At 35.8% G+C, this 18,620-nt stretch overlaps 1 protein-coding gene across 2 annotated transcripts in view; it reads left to right on the forward strand.

Annotated features, from left to right (window-relative positions):
• LOC120079887 (ENHANCED DISEASE RESISTANCE protein (DUF1336)) overlaps positions 1 to 18,620 on the forward strand; it is a 72,977-nt gene that overhangs the window by 7,980 nt on the left and 46,377 nt on the right. For both annotated transcript variants that reach the window (XM_039034332.2, XM_039034334.2), the window contains exons 5-12: positions 109 to 167; positions 8,764 to 8,840; positions 9,564 to 9,689; positions 11,584 to 11,618; positions 11,797 to 11,897; positions 11,974 to 12,069; positions 12,329 to 12,393; positions 13,554 to 13,625. In XM_039034332.2, coding sequence (XP_038890260.1) covers positions 109 to 167; positions 8,764 to 8,840; positions 9,564 to 9,689; positions 11,584 to 11,618; positions 11,797 to 11,897; positions 11,974 to 12,069; positions 12,329 to 12,393; positions 13,554 to 13,625 — 631 coding nt within the window. The remainder of the gene's footprint in view (positions 1 to 108; positions 168 to 8,763; positions 8,841 to 9,563; positions 9,690 to 11,583; positions 11,619 to 11,796; positions 11,898 to 11,973; positions 12,070 to 12,328; positions 12,394 to 13,553; positions 13,626 to 18,620) is intronic.

Consider the following 18,620-nt stretch of genomic DNA (forward strand, 5'->3'; position numbering starts at 1 on the left):
TTGGAAATTTTTTGTGAAGCATGACACTTTGTTCTGTTACATTGTCATGTCACAATTGCTAAAAATACTATTTATCTTTTGTTTAGTTAATTGACATTAATTTGATAGGCTGAGTATGAGCTGTCCAGAGGAGCTAGCCCCCGAGACAAACTGAACATGGAGGAAGAGTAAGCATTTTTCTTTAGAAAAAGTTTGCATGGAGGTTTTCACAGACTCATTTTTGGTACAATTAATTAATTGAGAGTAACTGTTTGGATGGATACTTTATTATAAACTATGTGATAGTTCTGAATGAAGTCATAGTGCTTTCATTTGTGTATGGGGGAGAACTGCCTGTCTATAAAGGGTAGACTTTTCTGATGTAGTTCGTTTGTGTTTTTTTTTGGAAAGGAAACGATTCATTATATTAATAAATAGAGAGGAGCTAAAGCTCAAAGTACAAGAGAGTTATACAAAGAGAAAAGCGGAAATACAAGTGCTTCTAAAAGGATCAGGAGATGCACACGGACGTCTCAACTAGGTTGACCCTCCCTTAGCACCCTCATCATTTCCAATTCAAACCCATAACTGGGAGAGATAATAACAAGATTACAAAATGAGAGGACAATAACCAAAGAAACATCGAAAATGAGAATTTAATAATAAAGTCAAAGCAGTGGCCTAAAACTTATGGAAATAAATAAAAAGTTCAATGAGTAGTGCTGAAATCTGGTAGTGTTTAATGCTGTCCGAAGGGGGGGAGGGTGGATATAAAGGCCCCCTAGTTGAGGTTGAAATCTGAAAGACTATAGGCAAGGAAAGGATTGGAGAGGATGCACCAGGAGGAGGCTTGACGACGGGCGGCTTCAAAACGGTCTTGGCATCTAGTAACTTTGTTATGGAAAATCCTTTGATTTCTTTCAAACCAAAGGTCTTTCAATAAGGCTTTTACTGCATTACACCATAACAGACGGATGGATTTGTGGAAAATGGGGCCGGCAAGGAGTTTAAACACATTACTTTTGAAATCATTGCACAAGATCCATGAAAAGTTGAAGAAACACAGCAGCTTTTTCCAACACCAATCTGAATAAGGGCATGTAAAGAAGAGTTCTGATTTTGATGAAGACCAAACTGCATAGTCATTGCTGGAAAGGGGGAAATCTCGGCAAGAGTGTCCCAAGTTTCTATTTCTGCTAGCAGCCTCTCCTCTTTCTGTTTTAGTTCTTCCTTATTGCTGTGATGCCATTTTTTTACTGCTGTTTTCACTTCTTTCAGCTTCTGATTTAGTACAAACCTAGCCCATCCATGTACTTTACTGTCAAACCATGTTTTCTCTATAATTTGGGTGCAATCTTTGTTGAGTAGTCAGCTATTACAAAACCTGAAAGGTGAAGGACCCCAGCCGAAAGAGCCGGCTTCTAATAAAATTGGGTAGTGATCTGAAAAAATTTGGGCTTGTCTATTGGTTCTAGAATTTTCAAATAACTCATCCCAATCTTTTGATATGAAGAAACGGTCTAGTAAGGATCTTGAAACAATGATGCCTTCCCTTGACCACGTAAATTTCCCATTACTCAACCGGATTTCCATGAGTTTTGCTTGCTCAATGAACTTATTAAACTTTCTCATGCCTCTAGTACTTCTACCCAAGGGGAATCTTTCGTGTGCCCATCCTGTGATATTAAAATCACCACCCATACACCATGCCTCTTCACAGTAAGCTACCAAGGAAAGTAGTTCTTCCCACACAAATTTTCTTTCTTTGTAATCGGTTGACCCATATACATTAGTGACCCAACAAATCTTTTTACAAGTAGTGTTGCATTTTTTTTTTTTTTGAAAAGGAAACAACCTTTATTAATCAATAAATATAGTACAAGAGATGAGTACTTTGATAATAAAGGAGAATACAAAGAAACCAAACAGAAAACCAAAGGATCAGTAGGTGCACCCGGGCATCTCAACTAGGTTGACATCCCCATAGCACCCTCATCATATCTAACATAGAGATAAAGCCATCAAAGGCTAATAGAAGAGCAGTCTAATGAGACAATACAAGGAAAATCTTGCAACCGGACAATGTAAAGATCTAAGCTACAAAAATCTAAATTACATCAAGAAGTTAAGACAATTAAGAATACTAATGAAAGAGAAGCTGCTGTCTCTATCGCCGATGCTTCGATTAGTCTTCCATTTGAAAGAAAGGCTGCCAATTTAAACTTATGTCTTGCAAGGAGTAGGCTTCAAAGCAATTAGAAAGGGAGCACCAAAGAGAGGCATTGAGTTTTGCCGCCTCAAAGCGAGTAAACAAAGGAGTTTGCTTTCCATTGAACACTCTTTGATTTCTTTCAAATCAGATTTCAACCAGCACTGCTTTTACCCCATTAATCCATAGTAAATTGGAGTATTTCTTCAGGATAGGACCTGAAAGTAATTGTTGTATATTGCTTCTAAAAGAAGTATCAAAGACCCAAGAAGTGTTGAAGCAATTAAGGAATTCTTTCCAGCAGTTGAAGGCAAAACAGCAGTCAAAGAATAAGTGTTGAAGGTCTTCTTCAGCTGATTTACAAAGGACACACCAATTGGGGAAGATAGAATAGCAAGGCAGTTTTTTTTGCAGCACTGAGGAACAATTTAGGGTTCCAAACAGCATTATCCAAACTGTTATATTAACTCTTCGAGGGCTGTTGGACTTCCATAGGCTCTTGTGAAGGTTGGTTGAAATTGGGGTGGTCTCAGAAAGGTGATTAACCAGTGATTTTACTGAGAAAGAGCCATTTTTTTCAAGGGACCAAATGCGAGTGTCTGCCCTATTAGATAATTTTTGCTTAACCAATATTGCTAGTAGGGATTGGAACTCTAAAATCTCATCATCTTTTAGGTCTCTTCTGAAGTTTAGAGTCCATGAGGAGGTGTGATAGTCCCAAAAGTGTGATACTGAACCGTTGGGAAGTGATGCTAAGCCAAAAAGGGAAGGAAATCTGTCTTTTAACTGAAAAAATTCCAGCCAAGGGTCTTGCCAAAATGCAATTCTGGTTTCATTCCCCACTTTAAAGTCTGCCAACTTCTCAATATTCAACCAAGATCTTGAAATATTTGTCCAAGGGCTTCGAAGACTACAGTGGACCTTGCCAGAAGTGTGCCAACCAAATTGACTGCTACCATGGAACTCAAAATAACTTGACTCCAAAGGGAGGGTTTCTCTTTTAGGAACCTCTAACCCCATTTGGCTAGTAAGGCCACGTTTTTAGCTTTTAAACCTCCAATTCCGAGTCCCCCATCTGCTTGTTTCTTATAGACGATCTCCCACTTTGCTAAATGATTTATCTTTCCCCCTTTAAAGCCTTCCCAAAAAAAGTTTCTGATGATTCTTTCAATGGCTAAAATCACTTTTTTAGGCATAAAAAAAGAGGACATGTAGGTTGGGAGGTTGACAAGGACTGAGTTGCACAAGGTAGCTCTTCCACCTCTTGTTAAGTTGTATCTTCTCCACTTGTCAAGTTTTTTATGAACTTTATCAATGACCGGCTGCCAAAACAACAATTTCTTTGGGTGCCCCCCAAGAGGAAGACCCAAATATATGAAAGGAAGGTGGTTAATTGGCAATTCAGCCTTGAAGCTACTGCCCTCAACTTAGAATCTTCAATATTTAACCCACAAATGGCAGATTTTTCCCAATTAACTTTCTGCCCCGAGCACCACTCAAACAAAGTAATAGATTTTTTGAGATTGTCTAGCATGTCATCGTCATACTTGCAAAAGAGTAGAGTATCATCAGCAAACTGGAGAATAGAGATATGAACCTTGTTTTTCCCGACCACAAAGCCTTCAAACAGCCCTTTTTTCTTGGATTCTTGAAACCAAAACACTAAGCAAGTCGCTAACCAAAAGAAAAGGGAAGGGGGATAGGGGGTCACCTTGTCTAATTCCCCTTGTGGCCTTAATCCTTCCTCTTGGCCTTCCATTAATGAAGATGGAAAACATTGGATTAGTGATACAACCCAAAATCCAAGATATCTACTTGGGGTAGAAGTTCCTTTCTTTAAGGGTTTTTTCAAGAAAATCCCAATCCACTCTATCAAAAGCCTTTTCAAGGTCAAGCTTTAAAATCCAACCCTTTTTCTTCTTATTTCTATAGTGTTCTACTACTTCATTAGCTATTAAGACCGGATCAAGGATTTGTCTCCCTTCAATGAAAGCACTTTGAGTTTGACTTATAAGGCTAGGCATTACTTTCTTGAGTCTTTCTGCAAGTACTCTAGCTATAATCTTATAGATTATAGTAGATAGCTAATAGGCCTGAAGTCTTTCACTAACACTGCCTCTGATTTCTTCTGGATTAGGCAAATAAAATTTTCTTTGATGCAATAGTTGAGCTTTCCATTGCGGTAGAAATCATCAAATATACTCTTTAGATTGTCCTTTAGTAAAATCCCAAAATTTTAGGATAAATTCAATGGTAGAAATTGTCCGGTTCTTTTTCAGTCTGGTTCAATCAGCCCAGTCCAATTTACTTCAGTTAAACCGGTTTTAGTTTGGTTTGGTTTACTCCATTTCGTTTGGTTCAAGTTGGTCTAATTTGGTTTATTTGCAATTATGAAAAATCCCCTATTGAAAAAAAAAAACTTTTGTGGGTCTTTATTCTGCTTTCAAATCACCCGTTTGTGAGTTTTGTTTTAGATCTCTTTATGAGGATCTTTGTTTCTAGCCCAAAATTTCTTGTTTCATTCTTTGTAGGTTTTGTTATAGATCTCTCTATGAGGATCTTTGTTTCCAAACTAGAAGTTTGTTTCCCTTCTTTGTGGGTTTATGTTTCCAACCTACTTCATGTTTTCATTCTTCATAGGTTTCTGTTTCCATCCCAGATTTGCTGTTTTGTTTTTGAGATTTTCTTCACAAACTCAAGTTGTTCATCATTCTACCACCTTGAGTTTGAGGGAGGGTGTTAAAGGAAATTTGGGTTTATTCCTAGTTATTATTTTCCATTGTTATTTTCCTTTTTGGTATTTTCCATTTATGTATTTTCTTTAATGGTTTCTTGATGTTTATTTATTCACTTTTGTAAAAGGTTGATTATGTACTTTGATTTATTCAATAATATACAAAATTAACAATCATGACCCTTTGACCTCTTGAAAATATTATTTAGGCCAAATATACTAGTGTTCCTATTTAGGCCAATTAATAGGAACACTAGTTTGAGAAGCCAACGGACCAACATTCTTAAGCAAAAGGAAACTATTTTGGACCATACTTCCATTAATGGTTGCAACTATTTTTCAACATGGAGAGCTCATTTAGTAGAGGTGGTTTCAAAAAACTTTTCAGTATTTCCATGGAGTAAAGCAGTTGTAGTTGCGAGTTATTGGAGAACTAAACTCAAAGATGGGTTCCTCTCTTTAGAAAGGCTTTAGAGGAAAAAGACTTAGTTGAATGGAGCTCCATCCACCATTCTCAACACTAAGATGCTTATGGAAACATGAGAGGGATTTAGTGGGTAGAAACGATTTCCCTCGCCTCGGCAATTTGCTTTGGAGTCTTAAGATCCCTAAGCAATGTCAAATATAAATTTGGTCTCTAGCTTTAGGGTGCTTATAGACACCTGATAATTCGATCCAAACCACGCCATAGCACTTGAGAAATTGTCAGAAATAACCCCCACAAGTTTTCATCTTTCACAATTAGCACCCTTTTTGGCAATTGATTATAATAGTTGTTCTTGGAACTTCCCGATTGAGATTGGTCTTGAGATTCGAATACAAATTTAACTTCTTTTCCTCGCACATCCAAACCATTGATTTTTTTGGACTTTCTTGGTGGAATCTTGTCCAAGACGAAAATTGGGATTGTATGTAATCTTTCCCAAATCTTATGGGTCTTTTCCTACATCCCAATTTCACTAATGCCAAGAGAATCAATATTACATGTTGAAATTGCATCATTCTTCTCGATAGTTTATGAATAGGGATATTGCAACATTCCCTCTTCATAACCCAATTGCATCAGTATTACATTTGTACTGGTGCTATTGGGTCGATTTGTTTCTATCTGCTTCAATTCTTGATCTGAATAATTACATATTTTTGGGGAAATTTGAGATTGTTTTGAGGTTGTTGAAACTGTCAAGAAATCAAGGTTTTGAAAATTTAGAATCTCATAATTTGTGGAACTGGAATGTAGGTGTACTGAGTTGGATTATGAATAAATAATTTGAAGAAGATTAGAAAAGGTTATGAAAGATTTGGGAAAGATTACATACAATTCCAGTCTTGGCTGAGATTCCACCAAGAAAACCCAAAAAAATCAATAGTTTGGATGTGCAATGAAAAGAAGTTAAATTTTTATTTGAATCTCGGGGTCGATCTTGACCGGGACAAATGGAGAAAAACTATTATAACGAATTGTGGTTGTCCTCTTTGTGTATTTTAGGTAGAAATGTGCAGGGTGCACTTTTTACTTGCATGGCTGCAGGAAGCCTTTCATACTTGGTTCTCACAGCCTTAAATATTGCCTGGGACCATCACTCCTCCACAAAGATGGCCTTGCTTCAAATCTTCTGCAGATGGCCTTTCTCTAGTCCTGATAGAAATTGGAACTTTGGGTTGTTGCTTGCTGAACTTTCTTGTGGTTGACAAGGAATAAACGTAACTTTACCAACAGTGAGAGTTTTGTTTGGTATCTACTTCCCTCACTCAGTAAATCCCAACAAGTATAGAAGAAGAAAAACAGAGCAACAGAGCTCTGAATGTATATTGCCGATATAATGTGACGATATAAGTTCAATTACAATTGCAAAGAAAGGAAACAAGTACTCAACAAGCAAATCACTCAAAGCTTCTTCTTGGTGTTCCCTATCCAAGAAATTTTCTGATTATTCTGTTCAAGATATTTGTCTTAATTGGAATACTTTCTTTCATTCTATGTAATTACGTCTTTAAGACATAGTTTTCTATTGCATTTGTTATATTTTGTTTTGGGGTACGATGAGGATGCTATGGGTGTGTCAATCTAGTTTAGATAGCCAGGTGCATCTGCTTATCCCTAGTTCTTGATATTTCGTAGTTTCTTGTAATTCGAGCGTTAATCTCTTTTCATTTCATCAATCAAAAGTGTTGTTTCCTTAAAAAAAAAAAAAAAAGTAAAAGCAAAACCTGCACTTTCGAGAGAGCCGGTGATCCTCTCCTCAAAAGCTCCTTCAGCCATTACCAAAAATATCCACTTCTCTACTAATTCCCACACTTTCCTTTTATAACTATTTCTGTGGTTCCCTCAAATCAAATCCTCATGGTTAGCATCCCCTGCAGGTGGTGTCTTCTGTGCAATACCTCTTCCACCCCTCCTCTTATATGTATAAAGTATTGGGGGCTCAACAAGTTATTTGTTCGGCTTTCGGACAATATCTTTTACTTTTTGTTCTCATCGGCTCTTAAATTTAACTCATTTTGTAATTATTCTTTTTCTAATACTTGGCTTATTGGAGGGCCTTTATCTAACACGTTGATCCTTACTCCTCTACCTTTCAAGCTCTTTTGCCAACTGCACACATTTCTTATTAGAAAGATGTCAAATCAGATTTTAAGTGAAAAACCTGATCAGCTTTCTTGGGCTACCTTTTGGAGATAATCCGAAAGAGCCATAGGAAAACCTTCATACATAGGAAGAAGATGGAGATTTGGGAGAATTGTTTATTGTGGCCTACAATTGTAGATCTCCTTCTAATGATATTTGTAAGTATTTCTGTTCCTATATCCTTATAGTGGGATACTATTTGTGTAAGTCGAACTCCTTGGATCTTGGGGTTTTGCATCTTTATTTATTTATTTTTTCTTCTGAAGGTATTTCCCATAAAAGGAAAAACTGATATAGAGGTGTTGTTTTTTGGAGAATATTTTGTTCTCAAAAAAAAAAAAAAAAAAACCCAGATTCCCATTGGCACAATCCTTGAATTCGAAGTTTATCCTGCACAAGCTATTCTGCTGAATATCTTCATCCCCATCTCCCCCCCCCAAGTCCTCCTTCACCTCTCTCTTTCTCTCTTCTCTGTAATGAGAAATATGAAAGAATTAAAATACCAACTACACAACAAGGTGGTTGCCAGAAAATTATCCAAAAGGAATATATAGCCATCATAAATAGTGTTCTCAATTATCAATTATAAGAGAATATGAAGGAATAATTTGATATTAAAAAAAAAAAAAAAGTGACATATTGAGATGCTCTAAACCCCAAACTTCTTCCTTTGAAATATTTTATTATAAAAAATCCTCCTACTTTCTTGCCAAGGTGGTCAACTACATAGCCACAGGACAAATCTTCCTGGAGGATAGATCCCTGGAATTCAGGATGGGGGCATGGCTAATCTAAAAAAATATGTTTTGCGTCAATATGAAAGAAATCATACCGATGCTTGATGTCCCCAGTTTCTGATTGTAATAAAGAAAAAATTGAATGGCAACTCTGCAAATAGTTTAGTTTGTGAACTTCACCATTATTATTATGTAATGGTTGGAAACTTCCCATGACCAGTTGTAGAATATAAAAAATGAATAACTGCTACTCTTGGAAAGTAGTTAGAATTTGACATTTATTTGTGATATTGGTTGGATTTCGTTTGGTTTAATTGGACGTTCCAATCTGCATTTGAGTATCCTTGGTGTTATATTTCTTGGGTTCTTTATGTATTGTTGTTCCTTTTCTGGCCTAACTTTGCATTTAACCAGCTTGACCCTCCTCATTTCTTGGTTGCTTTCTTATCGTTGACCAACTTTCATGTTATGGAAGGATAAATCTGGATGGACACAGACCAAGAGTTAGACGGTATGCACATGGATTGAAAAAACTAATAAAAATTGGACAAGGTGAGGTAGCTTGTGTTTTGTGTCCTATGTTTAGATGGTGATCGTTTTAATTTTACATGACTATTTGGTGAATTAAGAAAGCTAAATGGTTAGGAGGAGTTTTACATGTTTGACATCAGTTACAATTTATCATAGTGCTAGAGTTGCACAAGTGCATGGACATTATTGTACTTGAATTGTGAAATGAAGGTTAATTCTCAGGTTTGGTAAACAATGAAATATGTTCCTTACCCCTGGTTGACACACCAGATAAATTCAGTATATCAAGTTGCAGTGCCAGATCAAGAAATCTAAGTGATGGTGACTAGATCATGGTGTTAGTTGTTGCATTTGTATCAAGGAGTTGCATACTTTTGATTCATTAAGTGCTTAGTTGTTATGGCTGACTTGTGATCGGACAAAAATCGAAGTTTTGCATTATATGATTTAATTTTGTTTTGTTTCAAGTTCAATGTGATATGCATTCAATTTCAAGAAGTTAATTATGAATCTATGATTACCATGCTATGTGTAGTATATACTTCTCTTTTTTTCATTTTATCATAATTCGTACTTCATACCTTATTTACCATGCATAGGAATTCTTTTCATGTATAAAAAGAAAAGGCCTTGATGTTGTAATTGGTTTTGTGGCTTTTATTGCTTTTTTTTTGTTTTGTTTTTTTCCCACATCAGGGACAAGAAGATTTTCATCGTGGCATTCATTTTAACTCTTATGCTCAGGTCCAGAGACACTTTTGCGTCAATCTTCAAATTTGAATACTCGTGTTGGTTCAGATGGCTTCTTTGAAGGGGATTTCGGTGATGCAATTGAAAGATATAGGTGGAAATGTGTTCGCACATTTAACGGTACTATCATCTTGGTCAATTTATCTCTTAGGCACTGCAAAAGGGCACAAATTTGAACTATCCGTTTATTCATAATCACTGCTATACTGTGCAAAATGTTGTGCCGTGTCTCTTCTTGGTACTGTGGAGTACAAGGGTCATATTCCTTGGTACATAAAAACATGTAAGATGTTGATTCAATGGCACCTTGTGACTTAAACCTCCTTTCCCTTTTCAAAAATTCTCTTTCCTGTGCAATGGGTTCCCCTCGTGAACCCTAACCATAGCTTCATCCATTGTCTTGTCGCCCTCGTCTGTCTGCCTTTTTCGCCATTCGTGCAATGACAATCTTCATTTTGTGTTTGTTTGGAATGGATCATAGTAGCTGTTATTGCGATAATGAATGCATTTGTTCGGAAAGCAAGTTTTTTTTTTTTTTTTAATCTTTTTTTTATTGAAGGTATGGAATTTGAATCCGTCATTCCTCTTTCCTTATTCCATCTTCAGTGGCTTGAAAATCCATGGTTGAAATGCTGCTCTGCTCTGCATCTCAATTTTTTTCTAAGCAAGATAGAGATGAGATTGGAACCGCCAAAATTAAGATATGTTGGTCTTCCTTTCTTCAGAATTGATTATTGGTTATATTCTGTGGCCAAATCCGATGAAAGGAAGGTGTATCCCTGGTGGGTTTTTGAAGTGTGGTTGGCTACTTTTTAGGACATGTTGAGAGATCTTACCATAAGATTTGAGAAGCTTGGTTTGAAAGATTAGTATAAGACTCAATTCTTGAAGTGCAGTCCTAAATCTTACATTGACCTTGTGAAATCATTCATCCAGTCTTCTGAAACATTAAATGCTTGCAGATTTGTCTTGACCAAAGGCTTCCATCTCCAAATCCTTTTTCTGGGCAGAAAAAAGAGTAATCAATTTAAAGTGTAATTGTTTTAAACGACAAAATTGTTGGAAATATTTTCAAATATAGCAAAATATCACCATCTATCACTATCTACTGATACTAATAGATATCAGTGATAGACACTGATAGTTAGTGATAGATGTCAAAAAAAATCTTAATTTGTAAATAAGTTGGCTCATATTCCTATATTTGAAAATAACCCTAATTTATATTGAAGTTTTTTTTGTGAGTAGTTTCTTGTTTGAAATTACTAGCATGATGCGTAGATCCTTTTTTTAAAAAAAGGGTTTAGGGGTCTTGATGCATCCCTTTTCTAATAAGGGAAGTTTTGTTGGCATACATGCTTTTTTTTTTTGCTATTTTGTGGCTCATTGCCTCATTGGCTAAAGAGAAATAATAGTTTTTTAGAAAAATGACCTTTGAAGTCCTCGAGTTTTTAAGAATATATGAATTTAGTCCCAGAATTTTCAAAATATAACTTTTTAGTCCTTGAGTTTTTAAAAATATGTACATTTTTTAAAAGAATATGTGCATTTGGTTTTTAAGTTTTCAAACGGTATATTTTTAGTCCCTCAATTTTAAAAAAATATGTTTATAATGTCGCTGCAGTAATTTTTAAAAATTATTATTTTAAATTAGAAAATTAATTTTTAAAATTGATCTCTTTTCTCTAAAATTATTTTTTAAATTAAAAATTTCATATTTAAAATAATGAAAAATTATCTTTAAAGGCCTTTTAAATCTATTCTTAAAAAATCGGCAACCAAAAAGATATATTTTAGAAACTCAGGGGCCAAATGCATCTATCAAATTTAGGGACTAAAGGCACCTATTCTTCAAAATTTGAGGACTAAAAGGGTGTAGATGTGGAGAGGTCTCATGAAGAGGTTCGGGATCTTGCTGGATTTAATGCCTCTCTTTGTAACTATTAGTAAGATATATTCTTCTGGATTGAAGTCATTTCCGTAATTTTTACTTTTCGCTATTTTTGGTTTTCAGGTGTTAGAATTTTTGAAGATGTTGCCGAAAGTAAGGTATTGGCCATTGTTGTCTCCTATCACCTAAAGAAATGAAATGGTTACTTTGAGAAAACGCATGTACATGATACACCAGCAGAACAGAAATTGATTGATGCAACTACATGATTTTTCTTTAAAATGTCCTATTTGATGGTTTTCAAGCTCTTGGTTCAGTGATTTCCTTTCTTTCTAGAGTGGTAAAGGGGTTCTCGTGAAGTCTGTTGGTGTAGTTGACGCTCATGCAGATACTGTTTTTGATATAATCTTGAACTTTGACTCGAGTCAGAGATATGAGTAAGTTGATTAATTTTCAAGTTTGGATTCAATGGTTACGACTTCTGAATTCTGACTTTGATGTCAACATATGCAGGTGGGATACACTGATGAGCGACTTAGAACTGGTTGAATCTTACGATGGACATTATGATATTCTTTATGGGACCAATAATCCCACCTATCTTAGCCAGTAATGCAACAATGCTTTCAAATTATGTTCACATAATTTAGCAGTGCTCAAGAAGTCATTTAGATCACTGCTAACATTGTCATGTTTACTTTTCTTAGCCTTAATATTCCATTAACACCAATTGTATAGAAATATATTCTTTACCTTAAAACAAACTTGTTAAGGTGATTAGTTTCAGTTTCTTGTTTGTTCTCAATTTGCATTCAAGTTCTGTTTCAGTTCTTTATTCATATATTTTGACATTGTGTTCTGACTGTAGATCCCAATGCAAAAGAGATTTTGTCTTCTCTCGACAATGGTTTCGAGGACAAGATGGAACATACAGTAAGAGAAATATTCTCTACTTCTATTATGCTAACCTGTTTTTGTTAAGAAGCAAATCATAGTTCATACATATAGTTTCTAGTGATTTGTTGACAGAGAGGCTGCTGTTAAACATCAATTATTATTCTTGTGGTTTTTACTGTTAGAATGCACCACATAACCTCGAAAAACAAAGGTTATATCAAATGATTATTTGATTTTCTTTTTTTTTTTTTTTTTTTTTTATTTACAATCTTAAAATGTGTTTTTTTTTTCTTTTGTACAAATGGATATTAACAAAATAGGCGACAAATTTGATGTTGTGGCTTCTTGTCTTGTTTTGTCACATATCAAAGTATAAAATATAATATTGTTGTTGAAAGAGCAGAGAGAACTCTTAGTTATATTTCTTGTATTCTGAAAGTTAAGTTCTGCCACTATTATACCCATAATACTTAGAGGTACAAGCACACGCCGCTGATCTTGTTGTAAAAGGTTCTCTAGTAACTAAAAAGGTTACATATGATGTTATCTCAAATGCTGAACTTTTCCAATGGATTGCCTGAGTAAGTCCAACTGTTATAGTGTTGATGTAATTTTAAATTTTCCTTCACCCATAAGCTTAAAGTTTTGGATCAATCGGTGATTTAACATGATATCTAAGCAAGAGGTCTAGATGATTCTGTGTTCAAACCTCTGTAATGTTAGTTCCCATCCAATTAATATTGACTTCTACTTGTTGGGCTTTTTACAAATTTTCAAGCGCACAAGTGAGGGCGATTGTTAAAGGTATTGATATAATTAAATTTACTGTAACTCATCATATTCAACTTTTGGGTTAATCAATGATTTAACTTTGTATCAGAATAGGAGGTCCTGTGTTCAAGCTCCTGCAATATTATTTACTCTCCAATTAATATTGACTTCCAATTGTTGAGGCTTCTACATTTTCAAGCTCATAAATGAGGGAAAGTGTTAGAGCGTTGATATAATGTTAAATTTACCTTCATCCATAAGCTCAAGCTTTTGGGTCAATTGGTGTTTTAACGCTAACTTTGTTTCTTTATTAATGAATAGGTTGTGAAAGCAGTTAAATTGTGCTATTTTTATCTACCAGCCCTGTGAAGAATTCAGCTCGAGTAATTTGCTGCCTTAACCATACTTTCTCTTTGTTCATGCAGCAATATTGCAGGTTCCTTGCATTCATAAAAAGAAGCCACCTAAATCTGGACTCCGACGTACACGGATCAATCGTATGAGTTCTTTCTTCCCTTGATTCTTTTCTCCCTACTTTTATAATGTGATTAAGGAGAAAAGGACTTGGAACTATTTGTGTGTGTATGTGTATTTTTTTTCCTTCTAAGGCTTGAATAGGGTAAACTAAGAAGCACGAACACATCAGTTTAGCTAGCATGTTCTGTGTCGGATACATGTTGAACACTCGGACACTCCGACACTAGTTGGACATGTATCAGATATTTGTTAGTGCAATAAATGTATTAAACATTGTACAAAGTCAACATTGATTCAACATTTGTTAGACATGTATCTAACACAGTAACACTTGTTAAGTATGCTATATAGATACAAATATAACAAAAATAACAAAATTTGAGAGCAAAATACATCAAACTTATTTTCTAAAGTATATTAATGCTTAAACTTTGACTTTGAATTTTATCCTTGTATAAAAATGTACTTTAAAAATTTTATATTTCTATCTGTGTCGTGTCATGTTGTATCAATCTGTGTCTCGTATTGTATTTGTTCTTCAAGGTGGAGATATCAAATGGACCTTTTGATGCATTATTCATTATTCACTAATGTGTGTTATAAGATATATTTAAATTAATACGTACAGTTGTCCTTTATTTTAATTTTGTATATCCTAGATTAAGGTTTCTCATTCTTCTATATATGTACCTTTTATCTAATTGAATATAAGAAATTCATTCTCCAAAAGTACGGAGTACGTGGTATCAGAGCCATTCTTTGTTTAGGGTTTAGAATATTTTTTGATGGCTTTGTGAGTTAGGGTTTGAATTTGGGTCATCACTTTGAGTGGCTGTTTGACGACACCGCCCACCTTAGGAGGAGCGCCGCTGTCCGCCTTGATCTGCCGTCGTCGTTCACCAGAAACAGCCGCGCGTGAGTCACACGTGCCGCCAATCCAGTGTTGTTCCGTCACCACGCGCCAGCGTGTGGAAGCGAATGAGGCGCCTTCTTCGCTTCCGCCGGTTGGGTTCGTCTCGGGTTAGCTTTTTCGGTCCATCTGTGCCTTTAGTTCTACCAACATCTACTCGAGTGTGAGGCTGTTTGGAAAATACCCTTTTGTTCCTAGGGTTTGTGACTGTTTCGCTCTCATTTGGGGCTGTTTCGCTCTTTGATTTACCTTGCTTTCGATTTTGATTTGTTTAATTTTTCCTATGGGATCATGTGTTGGTTCTTCATGGATGAGATGAAGAATATGGTTGTATCCAATGTAATTCCCTTAGCATCAAAGATAACAGGACATAAGTTAAATGGAGCTAATTACTATGATTGGCGTCGTACTATTCAGTTTTATTTACTTAGTACTGATATAGATGATCATGTAACTGAGAATTCACCACAAGATAATAAGAAAAAGGCTTGGCTTCGTGATGGTGTTCGACTTTATCTTCATATTAAGAATTCTATTGAGAATGAGATTGTTGGTTTGGTAGATCATTGTAATTCTGTTAAGGAACTCTTAGAGTTCTTAGAATTTTTGTACTCGGGAAAAGAACACGTCCATCGAATGTTTGAAATTTGTATGCAATTCTTTCGAGCCAAACAGAAAGCAGAGTCTTTACAAGCTACTTTATGAGGCTTAAAAAGACAGCTGAGGAACTTGCCTTATTATTACCTTTTAGCTCAAATGTCAAAGTTCAACAAGCCTAATGAGAAAAGATGGTTGTTATGATATTTCTGAATGGACTTTCACTTGAATTTGGAATTTGCTAAAACACAGATTCTTTCTGATTCTGGGATTCCGTCATTAGAGGAGGCCTTTAGTCGTGTTCTTCATATTGAGAGCTCTCTATCAAGTTCATCTGTTTCTCATCCTAGTAGTGCTCCTATAAGCGAGAATAATAATTCTCGGGTTACTCTAAGGATGACCAACAATTTTCAGAAGCCTAGTTATAATAATCGAAAATAAGATTCTCAGGAGATTGTTTATCACTATTGTCGTAAGCCAGGACATCTGAAACATGATTGTCAAAAATTGTTGTACAAGGCTCAATAATCTCAGCATGCTCAGATAGCTTCCACCAGTGATATGGCCGAAAAGTTTGTTATTATCTCTATTGACGATTTTGCTAAATTTCAAGTATTTCAGGAATCCTTGCATGCATCTTCTTCATCGAACCCTACTGCCACCATTGCTGAGACAGGTAATTTGAAATGCCTTTTTACATCATCTACCAAGTGGGTCATAGACTTAGGTGCCACCGCTCAAGTAATTCTAACTTATTTTTTTTTATACCTTTGTCCCCTGCCCCATCCTCATCTATCACTTTGGCAGATGGATCCACCTCCTCCATTTTATGATCCGGCACCATTCCTCTCACGCCATCTCTTTTTTTTTTCCCTCTGTATTACATTTACCTCAATTGTCTTTTAATTTAATTTTTATTAGCCAGCTTACTCGCGACCTTAATTGTTGTCTCTTGTTTTTTTCCTTGTTATTGCTTGTTTCAGGATCGTATGACGAAGAAGATTATTGGTAGAGGACATGAGTCGGGGGGCCATTACATTTTTTACCACCAGACACCAAAAGTTATAGCCTGCTTTGGCGTTACACCCCCGTTTGCAGTTCACTGTCATATGGGTCATCCTTCTTTGTCTGTGTTGAAAAAAATTTATCCTGAATTTCGTTCTTTGTCATCTTTAAATTGTGATTCCTGTCAATTTGCTAAATTTCATCGTCTTAGTTCTAGTCCTAGAGTCCATAAACGAGCTAACGCTCCATTTGAGTTAGTTCATTCTAATATTTGGAGTCCTTGTCCAGTTGTGTCTCCAACAGGTTTTCGTTACTTTGTTACTTTTGTTGACGATTATTCTCGTGTGACTTGGTTATATTTAGTGAAAAATCATTCTGAGTTATTGTCTCATTTTTGTGCTTTTCATATTGAAATTCGAAATCAATTTAATGTCTCTATCAAAACCTTGTGCACTGATAATGCTGGTGAATATTTCTCTCATGTTCTTGGGTCTTACTTATGTGATCATGGCATCATTCATCAATCCTCTTGCACAGACACTCCATCTCAAAATGGAGTTGCTAAAAGAAAGTACAGACACCTCTTTGAAACAACTCGCACCTTATCCTTTCAAATGCATGTTCCAAAACAATTTTGGGCTAATGTGATGTCCACTGCTTGCTTCCTGATTAATAGAATGTGTTTGTTTTGCTAGGGATATTCATCCACATCATACCAAATTAGATCCAAAATCTTTGAAATGCATTTTCTTAGGCTATTTGCGTGTTCAAAAGGGTAAATATACATTTTAGTCCCTCATCGTCCAGTCATTGTAAAGGAGAGGAGGATGATTTGTTTATCTATGAGATTACCTCTTCCGCATCCTCTCTTACTCAACCTTTTTTTGTGTCTCTTTCTTCTCACCCACTAGTCACTTGAGTTTACTCTAGGCGTCCTCCACAGCCACCTTCAGACACATGTCCTACACCGATGGCTTCTTCGACATCTGATCCGGAACTGAGTGATGATCTACCCATTGCCCTTCGAAAAGGTAAATGCACTTGTAATTACCCTATTTCTTCGTTTAATTCGTATAACTGGTTGTCTTCACCCACTTATTCCTTTATTACATCTCTTGACTCCGTCTCTATTCCTCACTTGGTTCATGAAGTTTTATCTCATTCTGGGTGGCGTAGTGCAATGATTGAGGAGATGACTACATTGGATGAGAATGGTAACTGGGATTTAGTCTCGCGTCCGACAGGAAAGAAGGCTCTTGGATGTAAATGGGTGTTTGCTATAAAAGCCAATCCTGACGGTACAGTGGTTCGCTTGAAAGCTCCTCTTGTTGCCAAAGGTTATGCCCAAATCTATGGGACTGATTATTCTGAAACATTTTCTCCTATTGCTAAATTAACTTCCATTCAAATATTTTTGTCCATGGCTACTACTCATAATTGGCCTTTGCATCAACCCGACATTAAGAATGCTTTTCTGCATGGTGATCTTCAAGAAGAAGTTTACATGGAGCAACCACCTGGGTTTGTTGCTCATGGGGAGAGTGATAAGGTATGTCGTCTTCGAAAATCTGTGTTGACTGAAACAAAGTCCTCGTGCATGGTTTGGTAAGTTTAGTCAAGCACTCGAATCTTTTGGTATGAAGAAAAGTGCTTCTGATCATTCTGTATTCTATCGACGATCTGATAATGGTATTACTTTGCCTGTTGTGTATGTTGACAATATCGTTACCACTGGAAATGATATATCAGGTATATCTTCTCTCAAGACTTTTCTTCATGGTCATTTTCATACTAAAATTTGGGACAATTGAAGTATTTCTCGGGTATTGAAGTAATGAGAAGCAAGAAAGGTATTTATCTGTCACAATGGAAATATGTACTTGATTTGTTGTCTGATACTGGAAAATTAGGAGTCAAATTATGTAGTACTCCGATGATACCGAGTTTGCAATTTGCTAGAGAAAGATAATTATTTAAAGACCCTGAGAGATACAGAAGATTGATTGGAAAGTTGAACTATTTAACACTGACACGACCAGATATTGCTTACTCTGTGAGTATTGTGAGTCAGTTTATGATTCTCCTACAGTGGATCATTGGGCTGCAATATAACAAATTCTATATTATCTAAAAGCTGCACCTGGACGTGGGATCTTATATAAAGATCATGATGGTCATACAAGGGTTGAATGTTTTTCAGATGCTGATTGGACTGGATCTCAAGAGGATAGGAGATCAACCTCTAGATATTGTGTTTTTATAGGAGGAAAGGAAACCTAGTGTCATGGAAAAGTAAGAAACAGAATATAGTTTCTCGTTCGAGTACTGAGTCGGAATATAGAGCTATGGCACAATCCGTGTGTGAAATAGTATGGATACACTAACTTTTATCTGAGATGGGTTTCAACGTTACCGTGCCAACTAAATTGTGGTGTGATAATCAAGCTACATTTCACATTGCCATCCAATCTAGTGTTTCATGAACAAACTAAACATATTGAAG

This window comes from Benincasa hispida, chromosome 6, assembly GCF_027475165.1.
Source record: "Benincasa hispida cultivar pf3 chromosome 6, pf3_genome.v1.1, whole genome shotgun sequence".
NCBI lineage: Eukaryota > Viridiplantae > Streptophyta > Magnoliopsida > Cucurbitales > Cucurbitaceae > Benincasa > Benincasa hispida.